Consider the following 21,055-nt stretch of genomic DNA (forward strand, 5'->3'; position numbering starts at 1 on the left):
CAAAGTCCTGCAAAGTATGATCTCGCTCAAAGCAGCCAATTTCAGTCATTGCCACATTGCACTCCTTACAATATGTGTTGCTTTGGTGCCTATTTTTCAATTGTCTGTTGCTGCACTTTCTCACATATATTGTTAGTGTGTACTGTAGAGAGACAAATCACCCATTTGCCATCGTGCCGTGCCATGCCACTGCCACCGAGTTTTCTGCCTGCATGAAAACCGTTTTGTCACCTCTTTTCACCTTCTGAAACTTTATGCATGGCGTTATAGCCTGGCTCACCCCATGGGATTTGCTTGTTTATTACAGAAGTGAATAAAACTTTGCAGCAGCACGTACCTATCACCACGCTGCATAACCTGTCCAAAGCCACCAGGGGACAAAGCACGTTTGGACCAATGCTCCCTGAAGTTATATCACCAGTTCTGCCCCATCTGTATTTGTAATGCCACAGCGCGCTTCACTCGTCTTTTGTTGTGGGTTTCCACTTTGAAAAACGAGAATGCGATGCAACCGCAGCCCGCGATTCAAAAAATTTCTCTGCCTACCCGTTTGTCTTGTCTGACAGTAGCTGAAAAGCAGCATCAGGAGAGAGCAGCCTGAAGTAATTCAACAGCTGGTGATCTGTCGTATCCAGCAGCAAGCCGCACCTTCTTGTGAAGTCAGGTAGCCAGATCGGCTCTCAACGGATCAATGTCTGTGTATTTATCCCACGCGAACCTTGCCATAGATGCATCGGCTGCGCAAAGGCGCTCAACTGGCAGCAGATCCGCTGATGCCGGCTTGTCACTCTCTTGCTCGATCTCCTGATCACTGTCAATAAAATCCGATTCTGAAAAATTAGAGTCCGATTCCACGATAATGCGCAAAACGTCTGCCAAGTGTTTTCTTTTCTGCACTCGCTTCGCTCCCTTGTCACATGTCGATGCCATCTTGCCATTGTTTACATTTCGCAACTCACGCACACGCAAGGATTAGTTGCCGAGTCAACGAGTCTATCATTCCTCCAAGCACAGAGGGAATGCCTGGGACGTGACAGTGAGATTTGTCGCCATTAACAGCGGATTGGCGCCCTCTATCCCTGGATGTCGACTTTTGTCGACATTCGCCCTCAACCCTTCCTGTCGACAAAAGTCGACATCCGCCCTAAAAGAGTTAAGAGCCATCACATGAGGACATATCCAGGACATGGGCTACAACTGTTGCATTCCTGAACCAGAGACAAAGTCAGAAGCGTCTTACCTGGGCTAAGGAGAAAATGGACTGGACTGTTACTCAGTGGTCCAAAGTCCTCTTTTCAGATGAAAGTAAATTTTGCATTTCATTTGGAAATCAAGGTCTCAGTCTGGAGGAAAAGTGGAGAGGCACAGTATCCAAGTTGCTTGAGGTCCAGTGTGAAGTCTCCACAGTCAGTGATTATTTGGGGAGCATGTCATCTGCTGGTGTTGGTCCACTGTGTTTAATCAAGTCCAAAGTCAATGCAGCCATCTACCAGGAACTTTTTGAGCATTTCAAGCTTCCCTCTGCTGACAAGCTTTATGGAGATGCTGAATTCATTTTCCAGCAGGACTTGGCACCTGTCCACATGGCCAAAAGTACCAATACATGGTTTAATGACCATGGTATCACTGCTTGATTGGCCAGCAAACTCGCCTGACCTAAACCCCATAGATTGTCAAGAGGAAGATGAGACACCATACCCAATAAAGCAAGGATGCTTTAATAGCGGCCTTCAGCTTGCCTGGCTTCCATAACACCTCAGCAGTGCCACAGGCTGATTGCCTCCATGCCACGCTGCATTGATGCAGTAATTCATGCAAGAGGAGCCCCGACAAAGTACTGAGTGTATACATGGACATACCTTTCAGTAGGCCAACATTTCTGTATTGAAAATAATTTTATTGGTCTTATGTAATATTATAATTTTCTAAGATACTGAATTTTGAGTTTCCATTACCTGTAGGCCATAATCAGCAAAATGAAAAGAAATAAAAACGCTTGAAATATATCACTCTGTGTGTAATGAATCTAAATTGAATTACTGAAATAAACTAACTTTTCGCTGATATTCTAATTTATTGAGATGCACCTGTATGTACATTCTAATATATTAATAACTGGAGTAAAACAGTTCATCTCCGTGTATTATTCTTCCCATGGTCGATTCCCACATCAATCCTTTCATGGTAAGAAAAATGGCTTCATCTGCTGCCATTAATAAAATCAAGTATACAAATTTACAGTCATGTTATTATGCTGAACCCTATTAATAAATTACAAGAACAAATCTCCTTTACTATCCTCTGTCTTGAACATGCTCCCTTTTGTAAATTACATCCACTTCTTTCCCAGTCCAATCCATAAAATAGGAAGATTTCAAAACAAACATAAAAAAAAGACCATGTTTTGGATTTTTGATTTTTCACAGCAAAAGTAGAAGCCATGACTAAGACAATATAGTTAGCACAGCCTGTAAATCTTAGCACAAATTCTTCCACTCAGCTATTATTGGCTAATCAATTTTGATTAGAGCATCTTCGATTGATCAGCCACCAATCTAAATAGGCGGATTTTCACTAGAAAAAACTCTTGCCAGTGACTGGTAAACTGGTTGATCACAAAGACAGTTTCTCAGCATCTGATTTAAGCTTTACAGTAATTTAGTTGCAGTGTTCTTTTATGCATGGTGTTACGGTAGCTGAAATGGTAATCCATATTTATAATTACACCTCAAGAACTAGGAAAGTTAATGTGTTAGACCAGGGGTTGGTGGGTGTGGGGGAACAAACTGTATAAATATAGTAAATGCATATTTTAACAGCAGAAAAGCTGTGGTGGAATTAAGGATTTAAACCTGTGTGTGCAGGTATATTTACATTTAATCAGTATTTGATTGCCAATATCAATTAATTAAATCAATATGTGAGAAAGATTGCCAGTCTTTTGTAAAGTAGTGTTGGGCGGTATGACCAAAATTCTGTATCTTGGTATTTTTCAAAATTCAGTGAAACCAGTATAATTTAACGGTATTTTTTTGCCCATGCATGAGTGGATGTTAACCACATTTTCCACTGCAATTACTGCAGTAGACTGGCTAAGAATAACCTATTCCACTGTCATGAGAATTGCACATTGTACAAAATTTTTTTTTAATGTGCACACAAGTGTTAATACAGGTTTGCATGGCCCCATAAAGTGATAGTTTTCAAGGGGGTGGCACTAATGAAGAGAAGGAATCACATTACATGACAGTTGCAGTCAAAATATAGAACCTTTTGATTGAACAAATTTTGCAAACAACTTAAACTAAAATTTTGACAACATATTTTCAACCATCCAAATAGGCATTTAGACTTAGTAAAATATCCAGAGGTGCTTGTCAAAAGTTGTATTGCGCTTAACATGTCTTAGAAAATGAATAAATAGTAAATATTTTTTGTAAACCAACTATACTTTGTTAATGTTAACAATCTATGTCCACTGACACGTTAAAGTGACTTTTTAAACAACTTTAAATATTATACAGTTTAATGTTGGTAAAATAATAAATAACGAAAAAAGAAGATACTATTACTTCAAGCCCAGGTGAATTACATAGTATTCACCAAATAAAAATAAAATTAAATAAAACAAGTGCAACTTGATGATGACATCTTTACCAACTGAACCATCATTAAAGGCAAATTGCATTAATATGGACCTTGCTTCAAGCTAAGCTATATACATAAATAATAAAACTTACTTGCATTTATAATGCTATTTGTAGTATAGCCCTACAGAAGTGTATTAGGGCCACGGTAAAGAGGGGAAAAAAAAAACACCACTGTCGAGAATAACGTTGATATGTTGACTTTATTCTTAACATTTCCACTTTAATCTCGATGCTTTTGTCGAGAATAAAGTCGACATGTCGACTTTCCCGTAGTTTATTTTGTCATTAAAGTAGAATGTCATAAACTAAACTTCATCCTAAATTCAATGTTTAATTTACTAGATTTTTCTCAAACCCCATCATAAGTTATATAGCACATTAAATGCTTTGTGTTTAGTGTTTTCTGACCCATGTTAATCGCTACGCACTTCTTAAACTGACTTCCTCTGCACTAAGGAGGAGCAGGCAGCGATCGCCACACAGAATACATTCACTTCATGATATTCCTGCTCTCTGAAAATTTAGAATGCTAAGATAAATACTTGATATTTTCATAATGAAATGCATTAAAAGCAGGCATTAAAGCAAGCATTGTGTGCAAGGCAGGAGCAAATCCTGAATGCGGTGTGCCAGCACATCGCAGTGTGAATATGAGCAATACATACACTAGGGTCAATATAGCATAACAAAACCCCACATCCTATATGACTTTGAAAGGAAACAAGCACGGCGAGTAAACCCACCAGAAAACATGCAAATTCAAGGCAAGGAACACCCGGGACCCCCTGCTGCGAGGCAGCAGTGCAACCTCCACGCCACCGTGCCCCCACATGATTAATACATGCTTTAATGCATTTCATCATGAAAATATCAAGTATTTATCTTAGCATTCTAAACGTTCAGGGAGTAGGAATATCATGAAAGTAATGTATTCTGTGGGGCGATTGCTGCCTGCGCTTCCTCTTAGTGCATGAGGAAGTCCGTTTAAGAAGCACGGAGCGATTAACATGGGTTGCGAAACAACACAAAGCATTTAATGTGCTACATAACTTATAATGAATGGGGTTTGAGAAAATCTAGTAAATTAAATATTCATTTTAAGATGAAGTTTAGTTTACGATGTTCTACTTTAATGACGAATTACAAGAATAAAGTCAACATGTCGTCACACTATTACACAGTACCCAAATACATTACACAGTATTGAAAAAAAATAAAACAAGTACAACTTGGCTTGCAGTATTATCCAGTAGTATAGAAACAGCATTCACACATTTGAACATAATGGTCCACATCCGACCTTTTAAAACCAAAGTATTTCCAGACAACAGACACGGCTCGTTTAGAGGTGTAGCAGTGAAAAAGGTACTCCCTTAAACAGTTTCCCGCTGCACCACATTCCGAACGTTGTTTAGGCTATTTAAACCGGTGTTGCGGTATAAGAAAAATCCATATCATAACAAAAATAAACGTTTTTTGGTATGAACCGATATACTACCCAGCACTATTGAAAAGTTTTGTTTTATAATTATGAGATGCATTTTATTTTCTTTAATGACACGTATTATGAATATGTTCATTACATATTTAATTAGAATTATATACATTTGAGGTATCTTGGTATTTTATGGCTACTGAAAAAAAAGACTACATTTTGTGTTAACACCTGTAGTCTATAATTTATAAAAATACCAAAAAAAGTAACACTTTAATATAAGACAAAACAGAAAAAAAACCATCTGGTAATGCAGGAGCTTAGTGAAAATGTTTTTGTAAAGACAGAAGAAAAAAAATCTATCAGCCAATTCCTTGTCTTGATGAAATGCATATAAAAAAAGTTTGTAATTTCACAATTCACCCTCTCTAGTACCCATACTTTATGATTCGAAACCAGGGTAGGCCCTAATGACTGTAAATCATGGGAGGTCAGGATTTATTACTCCATACTTCACAATACAGGATAATCTTGGACAAGAATAATTTAAAACCCTGCCTGAAATCAGGACATCTTTTCAAGTTGTTGAATGTCTGGCCCCACTTGGGACTAATTATACTTTTAATACTGACTAGCATGAGCAATATATACTTCATAAAATAAGCTACTTCATTCCGTTTATATTAGTGTAAAATTTCGGCATAGCCAACCTTATTTTTAAAAACAGGCAATTAATTCAGGCCATTACTATTCAAATCAAGTCCCTAATGATTTTAAATGGAAGAGGAATTTTATTTCCACAATCTTACCTTAATGGTGCTAAGGTCCATAGGATTCTTAATGATGTCATGGTAGTCATGTAAACCCAGAACCAGTGCATCGACAGGTTTGTAAAATGGCCAGGCATAGGCAGCATGCTTTTTTGAGAGCAGCTCTTTCAGTATACCACTGCAGTAGCGGAGCTGCTCAGTAAGTTTTCCACGCTTTGATGGTTGATGCTGCAACTGAGAATCTGGCAAGTCTTTCTTAGGTGGTTTAATAGGCCGTCCGCTTTCTCTTCTTCGTGCAGGAACTTTTGCAGGCTTGGGTTCAAGAGAAAGGGGGGTTGCCATTCCTAAGGGCGAAGAGCTACCATTGTTTGTCACTGAAATCCCAATGGTTGTAGGGGTGGTTGTATCTGCTTTGCGCTTCACACCCTTTTTCTATGAGGCAGGATAACAAAAAAAAAAAAAAAACGCAAGAGTGAAGCCAAATAAAAGATGCAGGGCATTTCACAATAGAAGACAATGATAAATTCTTACCTTAGCAACAGGCAGCGTAGGAGCAGGTGGCATGCCAAGTATTTGAGGTGCAGTGGTCATGCTTTTGCCAAGTGCAGATAAACCCATTAATGTATTTGGAGGGGGTGCCAATGTTGTTGACTGAATTTCAAAGTTAGATGGATAGAGGTTGGCGAGAGACATAGATGAGATTGCTGGTACCTGGTGTGCCAATGTCATGCCACCTGATGATACTGAAACAGAATTTTTAAAGGAACAATCAATTACATCAATTAAGAACTCATTTACCACTATAATGAAGTGTAAAAAAATCTACCATCCAGGTGTAGAAATCAGTCCAAAATAAACATGTTTAAAATGAACCACTACATATATTCTAGATACACTTCCTCCACTTTTTTTTACACCTGAAAAACTGCAAAACCTCACATGGTGTGGCAGGGCCTAAAACTATACTGAAATAGGCAAACTGTAAAACTTGGCACAATTAATTTCTGAAAACAACAATTAGCAAGGACCAAAGCTGGCAATGTAGGTGCTCCAATAATCCAGTGTCACAGAGTAATCAAAACATTTCAGCATTACAGAAAAACTTATATCAAATGATTTAGTGAATACAGGTTAAACCCCACTATAGCAAATATCGAAGAAACAAAATTTGCTATAGTGTAACTAATAGTTTCTGTAGGCCCTAACAAACCTTCACAGAAGATCATGTTAAACAAATCTTGTTCTAAGGAAATGCAAATCTCAGTACACCCATTGATTTTAGACCAAAAATGGCCACCAAAGATAATAATGCGATGCAAAAAAATACTTAATGCCGCTCCTAACTTTCCACTCAGTCTCGGGAACCCTAAAACAGTTTGCCTCAAAGAATGATAGTCTGTTGCAAAATTCCCAGTCTTGGGCAGTCTCGACGAGCATGTGCGTGTGACATCATACATATAGCCAAATTCAGAGTCAGTGCTCCACCGAGCGTCTGCATGGGGAATTGTGTCATGTGCAGTTGCTGTACTGTTAAGAGTTTCATTGTGCTTCTCAGAGATGACCAAAAAAAGCAATGGCATCAGTTTACGCCGAAAGACAAATTGATCCTGGAAAAAGTTGATTCCAGAATGAAGAAAAATTACATGGCAAAAGAATTTTGGAAATTCAGTCATTTTCATCTAACGACTGGTGTTTCATTCTGTATTTTCATACCTGCATTTCTATTAAAAATGCTACATAATGTCTCATTTTCAAATAAAATTCTGCAGTTTAAGAAGCGATTTTTTTAAATACAGTATTGCCAAGCTTGGGTCACAGAGCTGCACGAGAGACAGGAAAATGAGTTCAGATTTTCAAGGAAATTGCAGGTATTTTATTACTGTATAGACAAGGAAGGTACAGTGTCAAGACTTCATAATAGGAGCTAATAGGAACCGTGGCACGGGCAATCATCCTACTGTATATCCCATCTTCAGAACAGAAGGTAGGAATCACCTTCTGTGGTAGATGCGGGCTGAGAGTGCAAGGAAGAGAAGTAAAGCCCGGTGTTAAATATTCTAAACATTGTGCAAGAAGCACAGTATGCAGTAACCCTGGTCCTGCAGAGCATAGCCAATTACTTTGGCCTTGGTTTACTATTTTACCAGACACAGAAGAGCAGCTAGAGAGCTGTTCTTATGCCACTGCCATTAGACATGGCAATCACCAGTGGCCCTGGTCACAAATTCTATACGTATTTTCCCCATATTCGGTAGTTACGAAATTTCCATTATACCAAAATATTTTTATGGTTCCTGTGAGTTTCCTTGTTACAGGTTTCAACCTCTATATAATGTACAATAGAAAACTCAAAATGGCACTTCAATATAGATGCTCAATTAAAATTATTGCTCAGCCGATACAAAACGTTGACAGAAACTAGTTATGTATTCTTAAACAATGTGATCCAACAGCTCTAGCAATAATAAAAAGTTAATGTACCAAAACTTAACTTAGAATAAAAAGCATGAGCTGTATTTTAAGTTTATGATCAGAATTACTGATAAGTCTGCCTATAACAGTGTTGTCCAGCATCCCAAAAATCTAAAAAAGAAAAATAATTGCACCCTAAATATGATTGTGTTTCACTGTGACTTGCATAAAGATCCAAGTCTTCTCTCCTCTAAGATTCAGCTCTACATGGTCAGTACCATGACTCTTTATATACAAAAAAAAAAAAAAAAAAAAAAAAAAAAAACCAGTATATATCTTCTCTGCTTTTGTTTAAGTACTGGATTTAGAACTCACCTGTGGGTTTTCTGCCTTTACTCGATTTATTTTGTTTGGCCTTTGGTGCTGGTGTGGGCAGTTCTAGCTCTTCCTCAGGCATTTGTGCTACTTTTTGAAGAAATGCCTTCTCCAAGGACTGCGCCATTAACACAATGTCATCTGTAGGCTGACAGAGGCAAACAACAAATTTCTATGAGAATAAATAAAAATGAGGGCACATTATTATATATAAAAGTATTCAAACTGTAGTAAAAGACTAGACAAAGTGAAATGCAATACCACAAGCAAGAATTATAAAACAATGCTTCAAAAAGCTTTTGTTCAATCTTTTCAAAGTTGTCAGGAAACTGTACCCACTAACTGGAACGCAGAATTTTTTAGTATATATTTAAAACATACAAACAAATCGTTAGTCTTATTGGCACAATTGCCTGTTAGCAACCTCAGGTAAAAACAGAGTGATGACAATGATGATATTATCTTGAAGGTGCTTAAATAACCCATCTGGCTTAGACAACGTACTCCCATAAAGTTGTTATTCAGTGCATTTATGAAGCGTACCTTAGGCTTAAACTATGTAAATTAAAGGCAAACATTAAGAATACACTAAAAAAAAAAAAAAACATTTGCCACCAGTACTCTTTCAAAATGCTTGCTGAGTACACCTGGGAACACAGCAACTTCAGATAGATCAACATTAAATCCTAAGTAAATAAATGCGTTGATCTTGCCTGGACAGAGCACCCCCTAGGATATTAAAATGTAATTGTACTATTCATTTAGCCTTTAATTAATTTATAGGAAATTGCAGGCACTGAAGTGTTTGTATATAAACTTGCAGTTATTGCCCTCTTTTTTTTTTTTTTAATATATAAACACTTCTGCATATGGTAAAGGCTACTGTTGGTAGTAAAAAGAAAGTTTTTAAAAACAAAAAATTAAATTTTTTAATGAATGCACATTTAAATAAAAGACGAAGAGACAGCATTGGAACCTTATAGTAATTCCTCCTAGTCAAGAAAGATTGTTTTTAATAGTTACCCCAACAAGATAAGCTGCCTATTGGCACAACCCTAACTTTAGGCTTATTAATACAAGATCACAATGTAGTTATGCTTTGTACCTGGTGTAGCTTCCTCAAACATGAGGGACGTCAGTAAACTGAAGTAGCATGTAAAGACTTTTAGATTTAAATTGAAGTCTGTACATGGCCATTTTACTTCTTTTATAATTACGACATTTCTAGTTCAGTTTTATGAACTTAGTTTTTATTTTGGTGAATTGCCAATGGGGCGGCACGGCGGCGCAGTGGGTAGCGCTGCTGCCTTGCAGTTGGGACGCCTGGGGACCTGGGTTCGATTCCCGTGTCCTCCCTGCGTGGAGTTTGCATGTTGTCCCCGTGTCTGCGTGGGTTTCCTCCCACAGACATGCTGGTTAGGTGGATTGGTGATTCTAAACTGGCCTTAGTGTATGCTTGGTGTGTTTGTGTGTGTCCTGCGGTGGGTTGGCACCCTGCCCGGGATTGGTTCCTGCCTTGTGCCCTGTGTTGGCTGGGATTGGCTCCAGCAGACCCCCGTGACCCTGTGTTCGGATTCAGCGGGTTGGAAAATGGATGGATGGATGAATTGCCAATGTTTGAGACAATTTGTTTAGTTTTGTTTAAAATTTTAAAATATTGCTATTTAATGCCGAAATGGATGCTGCGCCTACATAGCAAAGGGATTGCAGAAACATGCAGATAAAAGACTCGGCTGAGTTATTTTTGCTGCAGCCATCAATACAAAAGTGTGTGTTGAGGTTTTATTTTTGGGTGGGGGGAGCAAAGCATTATTTTACGCTCTGGAAGAACTACATTACAGTACCTTTTGTACTTTCGAGTCCTCTGAAGTACTCCCAAACAGGATCTTCCCATTTATGGTCCATTAGGTTCTGTGTATCCATGTTCAAAAAGGTATTGTCTCTATCTAGAGTCCAACACCTCATATTTCCTAACAATATGAAAGCACAGTCCCCCCATTTTTCAAAATACCACAATTTCATGAACAGCTGTGCCTCAAAGAAATGGCTCAAACAACATTTTCCAACATTTTTTATACATCCTCTACTTACAATGGAAGCTTAAAAATAGATTATTGTACTGCCTGCCTGCCTCGGTGGCGCCTGTAGCCCCCACTCAGTAAATATTGCTCTTGCTCACTCTCCGTTTAGACCGTTTTACATTAGGAAAAGACAAGCCTGTTGATGCATCGCTGTGCTAATTACTGATAAAACAAGTGTACATCTCTATTCTACATACAGTAATCCCTCGCTACTCCGCGGTTCACTTTTCGCGGATTCACGACTTCGCAGGTTTTTAAATACAAGTGATTGCCCGCCTATCGCGGAAGTTATGTTCCAGACCCATCAACAACAGGAGAAAATCCGCGATATAGAAAGACCATATAAATAAACATTTTTATAGTTTAAGCCTTAAAATACCCATCCCACATGCTTTAAACACATGTAAACTTATAAAACACACTTTGTTAACACATATGATATGTGGATGTCGGGCTAAGGATATGAGTAACATCTCACTATTATAAAACATTTTAACTTCAAGCAAGACAAGCCAGTGAGACAGGAAAATAGGTGATGTACAGGCTTTTAAATTACTGACACGCAGAGCGACAAGCAGCACCAAGTCCACTTCTCCTTAGCGTTCATTCAGCTCCCCACCCCCTTGACAATGCGAAGTGGTAGGAGCATATTGCGCCTCCGGGGAGGGGGGTTTGAGCGAACGTGCATTCAGCCCTCACACACCCCCACTCCTCCTCCTCCTTCCGAACGCGCAGAGCGAAAAGCAGGCATTTTGGCAGAAGCAGCACAAAGTTCATTTCTGCTCAGAGTTCAGCTGCCCCCCTTCACAAAGCGAGTGCAGACACATTGACGTCTGATCGCTGCGTGCAGTGTGCAGTGTTGGTCTGCGGTGTTTAAGAATGTAGAAAGTGTTTAAGAGCATAGGAAGTGTTTATAAGAGCGTGGGAAAGGTTAACAAGAGAGTGAGAAAGGTTTATAAGAGTGTGGGAAGGGTTTATAAAGCCTTAAAATATGTATAAATAATAAAATAAATATAGGTCGCTACTTCGCAGATTTTCACCTATCACGGGGGGCTCTGGAACGTAACCCCCGCGATAGGTGAGGGATTACTGTATACTGTTACGATTAACATCAATTGTAATGGTTCCGAATTATGTATTCAAATTTCCATGCTTTTCTTTGTCTGCAATAGTCTGTATGATGTGTGTGGGTATTTATCTTATAACATTCACCAGCATAGGAAGCACTATTTGTATTGGGCAACTAGCATTCAACATTCTCAACAGCTTGAATCTTTCTTTCTCCACTGTATCAACTGGTACTACACTGTAGAGACACAATGGAAGAAACTGTAATGTTGAGCTTGAAAATTGAGAGTGGAGACATACTTCTCAGTGAAGTAACATCTCCCTATTAAAATTTGGCAAAACAAAAAACAGATTTCATTGATATATTATTCTTTGACTAACCTCTACTCAAAAAGTAACATGGTTGTACATTTGACTTTGAATAATCTTAACAGATTCAAAGATCACCAGGGTGAAGTATTTATAAATGTTAAAGCAAAAACTAAAACGAAAGTGCTAAACCTTGAAACCACCATTAAAGTATTAGGAAGATAAACTTCAATTAGTGCTGTTGTTTGACAACTGACAAAGTATTAGGTTTAAGTAGACGAAAGAGTGTTTTGCAACACAATCTCATTTCACCTGCTGCTCGTCTGCTCCAAGTATACTCCAACTGAACAGGGCCCAACATGAACTTTTAAAAGTGGTTACTAGGCTTGGCAAATAGTCATCACCTGTTTGTTGCCATATTTAATAACCTATATTTGGAGTAATTAAGATGCTATGCAATTATATCAGCTTGCTGCTACTTTACAACTTTAGAATATTTCAATCTGCAGTTGTACCACTAAACATGTCAGAACTTTAGCTTTGTGCACACACATTGTTTGTGTCACGTTTGTTTAAATCAGGCCTATGAGGACTGGGGATGTAAAATTCAGTTTGCTTTTAAAGCAAAAAAAAAAAAAAGGTTTAAATTGCAAGACTCGTTTTTAAATACTACTGAACTCATCCTTTATTTACTCCAAGCGTAAAGAATATGATTCCACTTTATAACTTTTCATGTACTATTGTGTAGCAGCAAATGAAAATGACCTGCTTTAAACAATCCTTAACACCTAGTCAGTAAACCATAGCAAAAGCCAAGAAAATGTGGGGGTCGGATGGTGATTTCCCTACTTTTGGCACAAATACCTATATAACAGGGATTCTTTACTGATTTCAAAAAATTTGTAAATTAAATATTTAACGAAGTGCAATGTTATGTATCTCAATCACTGAAAATGAACACACTTTTTGAACAGCAAATACGAGCAAAAATATGTAACAATCCTCTGCATATTTTAATGTAAAATAAATCTAACAGCAGACTCACCATCATGTCATCTTTTGCCTTCTGTTTTGTCCTTTTTTCAAACACATTAGCAGCATTTCACTTGTTTCCGAAATTGGGTTTCTAAAATATCAGATGTTCTCCAAGTATTGCAGGAGAACATGTACTGTACGTCTGCAGTTCTTCTGCACCTTGTATTCAAATAAAAATTACTCCAACTGAAATGTATTTTTGTTTAATTTTATTAACACTGCAGTAATTGGAAGAACTTGAGGAGTCACCCTGTTCATGGAGAACAGCAAACATGCAAGTTGTCCAGCTGTACTTGGAGTGGAAGAGAGATACGTCTTCAACAGGAATTAAAAGAGAAGATCCCTTAGTTTTGACCTATACTGAAAGGCGGCACTCCTTTTGTCTGAGAGTGACTAGTGTTTAGTACAGAAGTTCACATTTCTTATTAGGAAAAAATGAATTTGCTCTCTCTGCTCAGTAAACAAGTAGGCTTGATGTTTTAAGGGCCAAATTTGTACATTCTACATGTAAAACTTGTTAAAAAGTATGTCAGCCTTGTATCTTCATGATAAAAAATTTAGAATTGTCTTACATTTATTACAATCATTTTCATATGTCATACGTATTATGTGGTGTGCAAACCTGTTGTGCTAATAAATGCATGGCCTTTTTAAACAACAGATATTTTTGGGAAAGGCACAGATTTTCCGAGAGAGATACCCCCTTCAGAGGATGAAAACTGTTTTGTTTTAGCCCATAAAAAAGCCCAGCAAAACTGCCTGGCTGATTGATCAGAGCACAATCCAGGCCACAGCTTTGTGATCTCAAACCAGACTGTTGTTAATCTTGCCTGTTACTATCCCGTAGTACCCAGAATCCATGTTACAGGGCATCTCATACATTTAGTACAGAAGCAAAATCTATACTTTGGTTATCAAGAGATTTAATGACCATAATTACACCAAGTGTTATAGAGTACATCCTCCACAAAGGGCACCTGTATTTTAATTTTAATTAAAGTTACCAACACCAGTACAGAAACATCCATGCAATTTAAAATGCTCCTTAAAACATTCACGCTATTGGAATTAAAGTTGCCTTGGGAAAGAATATAACATCAAGTACAAAATCTGATTTATTCTTCCCTTAGCTGAGGCATCAGCAAACAGTTACACATTCATTTCTAAATCAAGAGAGATACTGGTCGAGGGGGTAGCCTTGGAATAATGTGTCAAACTGTAAACCACCTCAAAAAAAAAAAAATTTTTTTAAAAAAGTTAGCCTCCTTTGAGACACTTGTATTAGACATTAAAACAGATGCCAACACATACTATATGATGGCTTACGCAGTGGTATAAGCAACAAAAGCATGGTGAAGACACTCAAAACTTCAAGTTCAGAAAGTCATACAGTACCCAAAATTAAAAGTGGTCAGGAATCACAGCTGACATGAAAAGACGAGACGTGGCCAATCATCTGTTTATTCTGTTTCAGAAAATATTACAAAAGCTAACCCTGTGCTGATGACATGATAGTGCTGCTGTGCCAAGTACATCTTCATGTGCTGGCTACTCACACACCTCTGCCTCAGAAACTGCTGGGAGTCCATCTGGCTATGTGCTGACGGACTGTTCTGGCGTCACAAAATGCAATAATGGATGCAGTAAAAGACGTGGCCAATAAACTAAGGAATATAAGGGTTGTAACATGTGATATTGACCACCAATTAAATGAACTGGTTAAAAAATGAATGCTGCATCTGATTAACTGTTTTTACATTCTGCTAATTATATTCAAACAAAGTTGCAACGCTGTCTGATTTGGTGGGTCAGGGTTAGGTTCATCACAGTGCATCCCTTCAGGTACGTGCCTGGACAATGCTACACACTTTCTGTGGAAACGCATTCTAATTACACAAGCAAATTCATTCTCTGATGGTGCTTTTATAGTGTAGCAAGGGCACCGAGAGCCAAAATGGGTTGACTCTCTGCTCATTACATGGCTATCTGAGGTGATTCACTATCTTTTAAAGAACTGCTTGCTTTTTGCTGCACTATTTGGAAAAAGTATGTGCAACTGTATGGAGCTGCCATTTTCTTCATTTTCAGGTTCTCCAGTTATATACAATATATGATGTAATGCCAGCTCATTGGTGATTTGTCCCTGGCTGAATTAACTTATCCAGAGCCGTTTCAATAGCAATATGCATGGAGCGGACTGCTCAGGTTACATTTGGAAAACCAGACGTTGTTGCGAATTGCGCTTTCATATTTTGCAGTTCAAACACAGTATAAGGAAATCATATTTGGATAACAAGAATATATACAGTTGGCATAGCGTGACCCAGTGATGTTTGTGAAACACCTGATCGGTCGGCAAGTTCACGTTGAAAGTTCCTGTGGTTAAAAACCTTGCAAAGGAACAGGTACAGCACAATTCCTCAACGTCTGCCTTTGCAAAGCCAGCACCAGTTCAGTACACAGCTCCAAGAGGATAGCTCTTGGAAATCGAAGTTAGTCATCATTATCTATAAATATGCACTCTCTTCTAATTCTTCCATTTGCAAAGTCTTCTAAATATGCTGAAGCAGCTATGGTAGTTAGAATAGTTTGGCCATTCTATGTACCATTATACTGTTACAGACCGATTACAATCAAGCTGATTAAATTAGCACCAAAATTAAATTTTGGTGCATTTGATAAATCCCACATCATTGATGCAAATATTAAAAAGGTAACACATTGACAGTAGCACTGCTTTGACGGTGGTTTCCACCAGTTTGCATAACTGACCAGAAACTGCGTAGACAAGGTAGGGGGTAGGGAATCCATTCCTGGGAACCCCGGTGATGACAGAGTGCACGGGCATCTCACATTTGAACAGTTTTAGAACGGCCGACACTTATTTCTAATAAAACTACTGCAATATGTTGACACAAATAAAAGACTAACCTTATCTACAAGCAGTTGATACTGTCATACAAGTACATGTATCTTTAGTTGCAGTAATAAGAGTGCAGAAAGCACAACGTCCTCACAGGTGGCGCAGTGGTAGTGCTGCTGCTTTGTAATAAGGAGACTGTGGGTTCGCTTCTCGGTTCCTCCCACTGTGGATAGCGCTTTGAGTACTGAGAAAAGCGCTATATAAATGTAATGTATTATTATTAACGTGTCCAGCGTGCGGTCATCCAGGCAAGAGCGCACCTTCGTGCAGAAGTACGCCAGCCGCTGAGAAAGCACGCTCTGCCTCCACTGAAGTAGGCGGCACAATCGTCAGATACTGATACGCTTGTTCTAAATGCCTGCCGTTGCCCTGAAACACCGACATTTCAGCTTTTACTCATGCATCCAGCTTCTTGTCATCATTCTGTGATGGCAAGTTTCTTGGCATAGATAATGCGGATGCAACAGACTGACACATTGTAATTTCAAGTTGTTGTTCAAAGCTGTTGTCTGATGAAGTGCAAGCTGCAGCAATGGCGCCACCTTAATTATTTTCAACTATAACTCTCTTATTTCGATCGATTTTTACATGCTATATATGCGAGCTTGGCCGTTCCCGTTTTCCCCGGAATTAAAAATGTCCGGGAATCCCAGGCTCCCATGAAAATGTGTGTGGCTTTACGCCAAGTTTAGTTTTTATAAATCTCAAAGTGGGCGGAAGAAACAGGCATACGCAACATTTGTGTGCATATGCACCGTTTATACATGAGGCCACAGGAGCGCAGATGGATAGCAACAAAGCTGTAGGTCTTCAGAATTGCTTGGACATAGTGGTTACATAAAAAAAAAAAACCCACAAAAAAAAAAAAAAAGCACTCTTTATGGACTACTCTAGACTACTATTTCAGATTATTTCAGCAATGATCCCCTTAAACTGTTTATAAGAGTGGCTCATCTAACAAACAGGAATTCCAAACTACAATGTGAAATACTACAGACATTAGCTGACTTTATGAATTTTTTTTAATGAGAAAAACTGACCATACATGCCAGCGTCACTTTGCTTTAAAATCCTAGCTGAAGACTAGATACTTTAGTCTGGCATACCTGAAGATTTCTGTTTGTTAGGTGAACAGAAGTATCAATATTTTAAACGGTTATTAACCCTATTCTATTTATTTTCTTGGGATCTAGAAGTGGCACCTGGTACAATGGCTCTACTGCCAGGCTGCTCTCCTACATATGGAAAAGTACTCTTGGATAAATGAGCATTCGAATTGTCTGATGGAAAGATTCTCTTATCTAACTGGACAGCAAGCACAGAATACACTACAGAAAACCCAGGAACAGGTACGCGACCAGTTGGCTGTGGTTTCCAGGACTTTGACTTTCTCTTGTACAATTTTAATCCCCATTGTCAACTGGCCATAGTTTACCAATTAATGGACAGATACTGTGGATTTTAATTTATGTTTAATCAGTTCCACTTTCTTCACTGATCATTTTAACAAACTTTCATTTACTGAGGAAATCAGTTCTGTATTTAGTAAAATTTGTATTTAAAAAAAAAATTCACAGTGTTCTGCATCTGCACTCATTTTTAATAGCTCTTGTATTACAGAAAATATTCTGCATACATTTTATAGTTAATTTATGGGGATTTTATTTTAATATTTATGGTCACTGAACAAAATTTTTATTATAAAGTTTCATTTTTAACAGGCAACACCTGTGGTCTGTAGTTTAATTACAAAAACACCACTTTAATAGAGAGCACAAGGCTTTCTATGCAGCTGGTTACAAAGGAGACAAGTTGAAGAACAAATTTGGGTGGGGGGGGGGGGGGGGGGGGAGTCAGAATCTAGATCTATTAACTTGAGCAGAGCATTCTCAAAATGTGTTTTTTTTCTTCTTCACTTTACTATAACTTATTCTTTAGCTTTGACTTCACAAGGACTCAGACCCTAGCATGTGTTTACCATTGAAAATCCTGCAGCTTGACGATACACAGTTGGCACCAAACGAACATTTCCAGCACTACATTTTACACAAGCCTTGAAAATTTAAGGTTACTTTGGAAGTAAAATGAGGCCCATTTCTAGAACAAACTCCAGCGTTTGAATACAAATGCAGGAATTCAAAAAATTGTGTTTCATTTAAAAATCCTATGCACCTTAACACATCTTGCTCTTTCATGACCAAGAAAGGCTTTAATTACCAAATAAACCGATTACAGGATCAAAACTGAAGTATTAGTATTCCTTTATAAGCCTTAAAGACGATATGACCAATAAGTTAAGACATATAATATTATAAAATGGATTTACAACATGTAGTATCGTGCAGTTGAATGAAGGAATTTTAAAATTATACTGGGATGGATCACTGGCTAACACAACACATACCACCAATAAAGGTATTCATCCTCTATATGAAACAAATGTGTCTAGTTCATTCATCCAACCTTATTCCCCCAATGGAATTACCAAATTTGGGGTCATGAACACCTGGTGCCTTTGCCCACCATAGAACCACTTGCAGGACACGGTTCAAACACAAAGGAAAAGCTTACTCCAAAATAAAAACTCAGTTTCTCAGTACTTTCATGCTGACCAGATTAGACTGATTTAGCTCACAATGCTGATTAAAGCACAAGGCAGATTATGCAGTTAGTGGGATCTCTGAAACAGCATACTAGCTACAAAAGAAATGATAAAAAAACGACATTTGTGGTACGCGCCAATTTCGAGGACAAAAGAATGCCCATTCGTACAACACTGTATAGCACACACAGTTAATGAACACATTTGAATGTTACTGAAGCTATTGGGATTTAGCAAAAAATTACAAGTAATCTTATGCAGTTAATGCCAGCCTTGTTTTCCAATTCTGAACATTCACATGGGCATAACCAAATGTTGAATAAACTATACAAGATATCAGCTATATATCATGAAAATACCATAAAGACTGGTTTTACAGGAGAAAATTTTTACAGTTTGGAAATTAGTCCATCATACAATGATCTACCTACCATATCAGAAAGGTCACATTTAAATAAATGAAGCTGTTATTTTAGCTTAGGATACTCTTATCACAGCTTCAGCCCAGTTTATTTTACTTAGCTATCCCCAATGGATTTTAATTACATTTTTAATCACTACTGATTTCTACTAGAGAGAGTAAATGAATAAACTTGGTATGTGCACATAGCGGGTATGCAAGTTAGGAGGTCTATGATCCATAAACCACCACAAATCAAGACTACAAATCTTGTTTATCTTATATGATAGGAGTTTTATGCTGTTTTAGTAGTGCAGAAGAATCAGAAGTACCATTAATCTTTTTAAAGCTTCAAGAAATTGACAAATGAACTTACCTTGTTGTAAATGTAACAGTTGGTGAACATGGTGTTGAAGTCCTGGATACACTCACTGGCACTATAATAGTAATTATTTTCCAAGCGCTTCTTTATTGTGCCCATATCCATTGGCTGCTTGATGATCTTATGATAATCCTGATAACCGAAAAAGAGAGTAAATTTAGTAAAATACAACCAAGCATTCTCATATTATGTATAGCATGTACACAAGAATGAGAAACAACCACTGGGGGGGGGGGGGGGGGGGGGGGGGGAACCTGTTATTACCAGGGGTCTCCAACCTATTCCCCCAAGAGCTACTTTTACAAAATGAAAATGGCTGAGAGCTACTCATGTTTTCTAACATTTATTCTCATAGCTTATTTCAACTGAAACAAACTGAATATGTCCACAATTCACATTTTGTATTAAAACATCAAAAAAATATTTAGTTCACCTGGAAGTGCATTTTGAATGTTTGAATGCATTTTCTAGTGTATCTCACACTATTGCATTAAAACATGAATGCTGTCAAAACAATGCCATTACAAATACACAGATATTACTTATTCATTTGTCATTTTGTTACATGTCATTGTTTCACTTCACAAGAGTGTTCACATGTCCAGTTGCATGTGTGATGTATTTTTTAGTTAGTGAGAGGACTGGCACTGCATGGAGTCAACAAGAGAGCTGTATGGTGGAGTGTAGCCACTTAGGTTCACCCTTATGGAGTCATTTAAATGTTTGTCAGTCTTGTTCTGAACTTTGATTTCATGACATTCATGTCAGAAAAGGCAGACTCACAGAGAGTTATGTAGACCCAAACAAAGCAGACATTTTGAGTGATTCTTATAGTTATCGGGTTCAACTAAGCTCCAGAAATGCTGAGAATGCTGTTGAGACTAACTGCAAATTACATATTAGTAAGCCTTCAAAATTAAAATCTAATGTCTGTATGTCTGTCCACTTTTCACGAGAGAACTACTTAACGGATTTAGATCAGGTTCTTTTCTATAATTTGTTTTAACATTCCGGTTGATTTTGCAACTTCTTTCACTTCACTATATCATATTTCGCTTACGGTACCAATTTATTTACGCGAATCCGAGATCCACACAACAGGCCAGGGGGAGGGGCCTTCCTCACCAAGTGTTACTTAGGTCTGGAGTTTGAGTCCGGATATTCTCTTAAGTGTATGCCACTTTGAAAAGATATATTGCAATTCAGATTGAAGATCGTTACATGATTTTTTTGGAAAGATCACCCACCCCTAATTTGACTAATCAAGTTTTTAAATTTATGTAGGATTCATTAACCCTTTGGCAAGCTACTTGGAAAGGGGTTGCGAGCTAGTGACGTGTTGGAGACCCCTGGTCTATACCCAAACTAGCAAGCTCCTTGACCATAAAGTTCAGTAATGTGGATAGGCATCCAAATATTTCAAGTATTAGCATATACATCAAACCATACAAGATTAAAATCAGGCAAGATGGATATTCCAGTAAAACAAACATTATAAAATTTGTCAAGTCTGGCCTGGTTCTCGACTTCGTTATTTTCACACAGATGATTGTCGTTACATTGAAAGCATACAAAAGTCAATGTTTTTAACAATCTGTAGGATCACTCAGAGC

The 21,055-nt window shown here is 37.9% G+C and overlaps 1 protein-coding gene across 18 annotated transcripts in view; it reads right to left on the bottom strand.

The window, feature by feature from the left end:
- The window catches only part of brd2a (bromodomain containing 2a), a 185,754-nt gene that overhangs the window by 13,226 nt on the left and 151,473 nt on the right, over positions 1-21,055 (bottom strand). For 11 of the 18 annotated variants that reach the window (XM_051932917.1, XM_051932902.1, XM_051932903.1 and 8 more), the window contains 4 exons: positions 19,437-19,574; positions 8,643-8,814; positions 6,387-6,598; positions 5,895-6,287 (listed from right to left, as the gene is read on the bottom strand). In XM_051932917.1, the coding sequence (XP_051788877.1) occupies positions 5,895-6,287; positions 6,387-6,598; positions 8,643-8,814; positions 19,437-19,574 (915 nt within the window). The remainder of the gene's footprint in view (positions 1-5,894; positions 6,288-6,386; positions 6,599-8,642; positions 8,815-19,436; positions 19,575-21,055) is intronic. The other 7 variants (XM_051932922.1, XM_028825577.2, XM_051932938.1 and 4 more) reach the window with 3 other exon arrangements.

The sequence above is a fragment of the Erpetoichthys calabaricus genome, chromosome 1, assembly GCF_900747795.2.
Source record: "Erpetoichthys calabaricus chromosome 1, fErpCal1.3, whole genome shotgun sequence".
In the NCBI taxonomy this organism is placed as follows: Eukaryota; Metazoa; Chordata; class Cladistia; order Polypteriformes; family Polypteridae; genus Erpetoichthys; species Erpetoichthys calabaricus.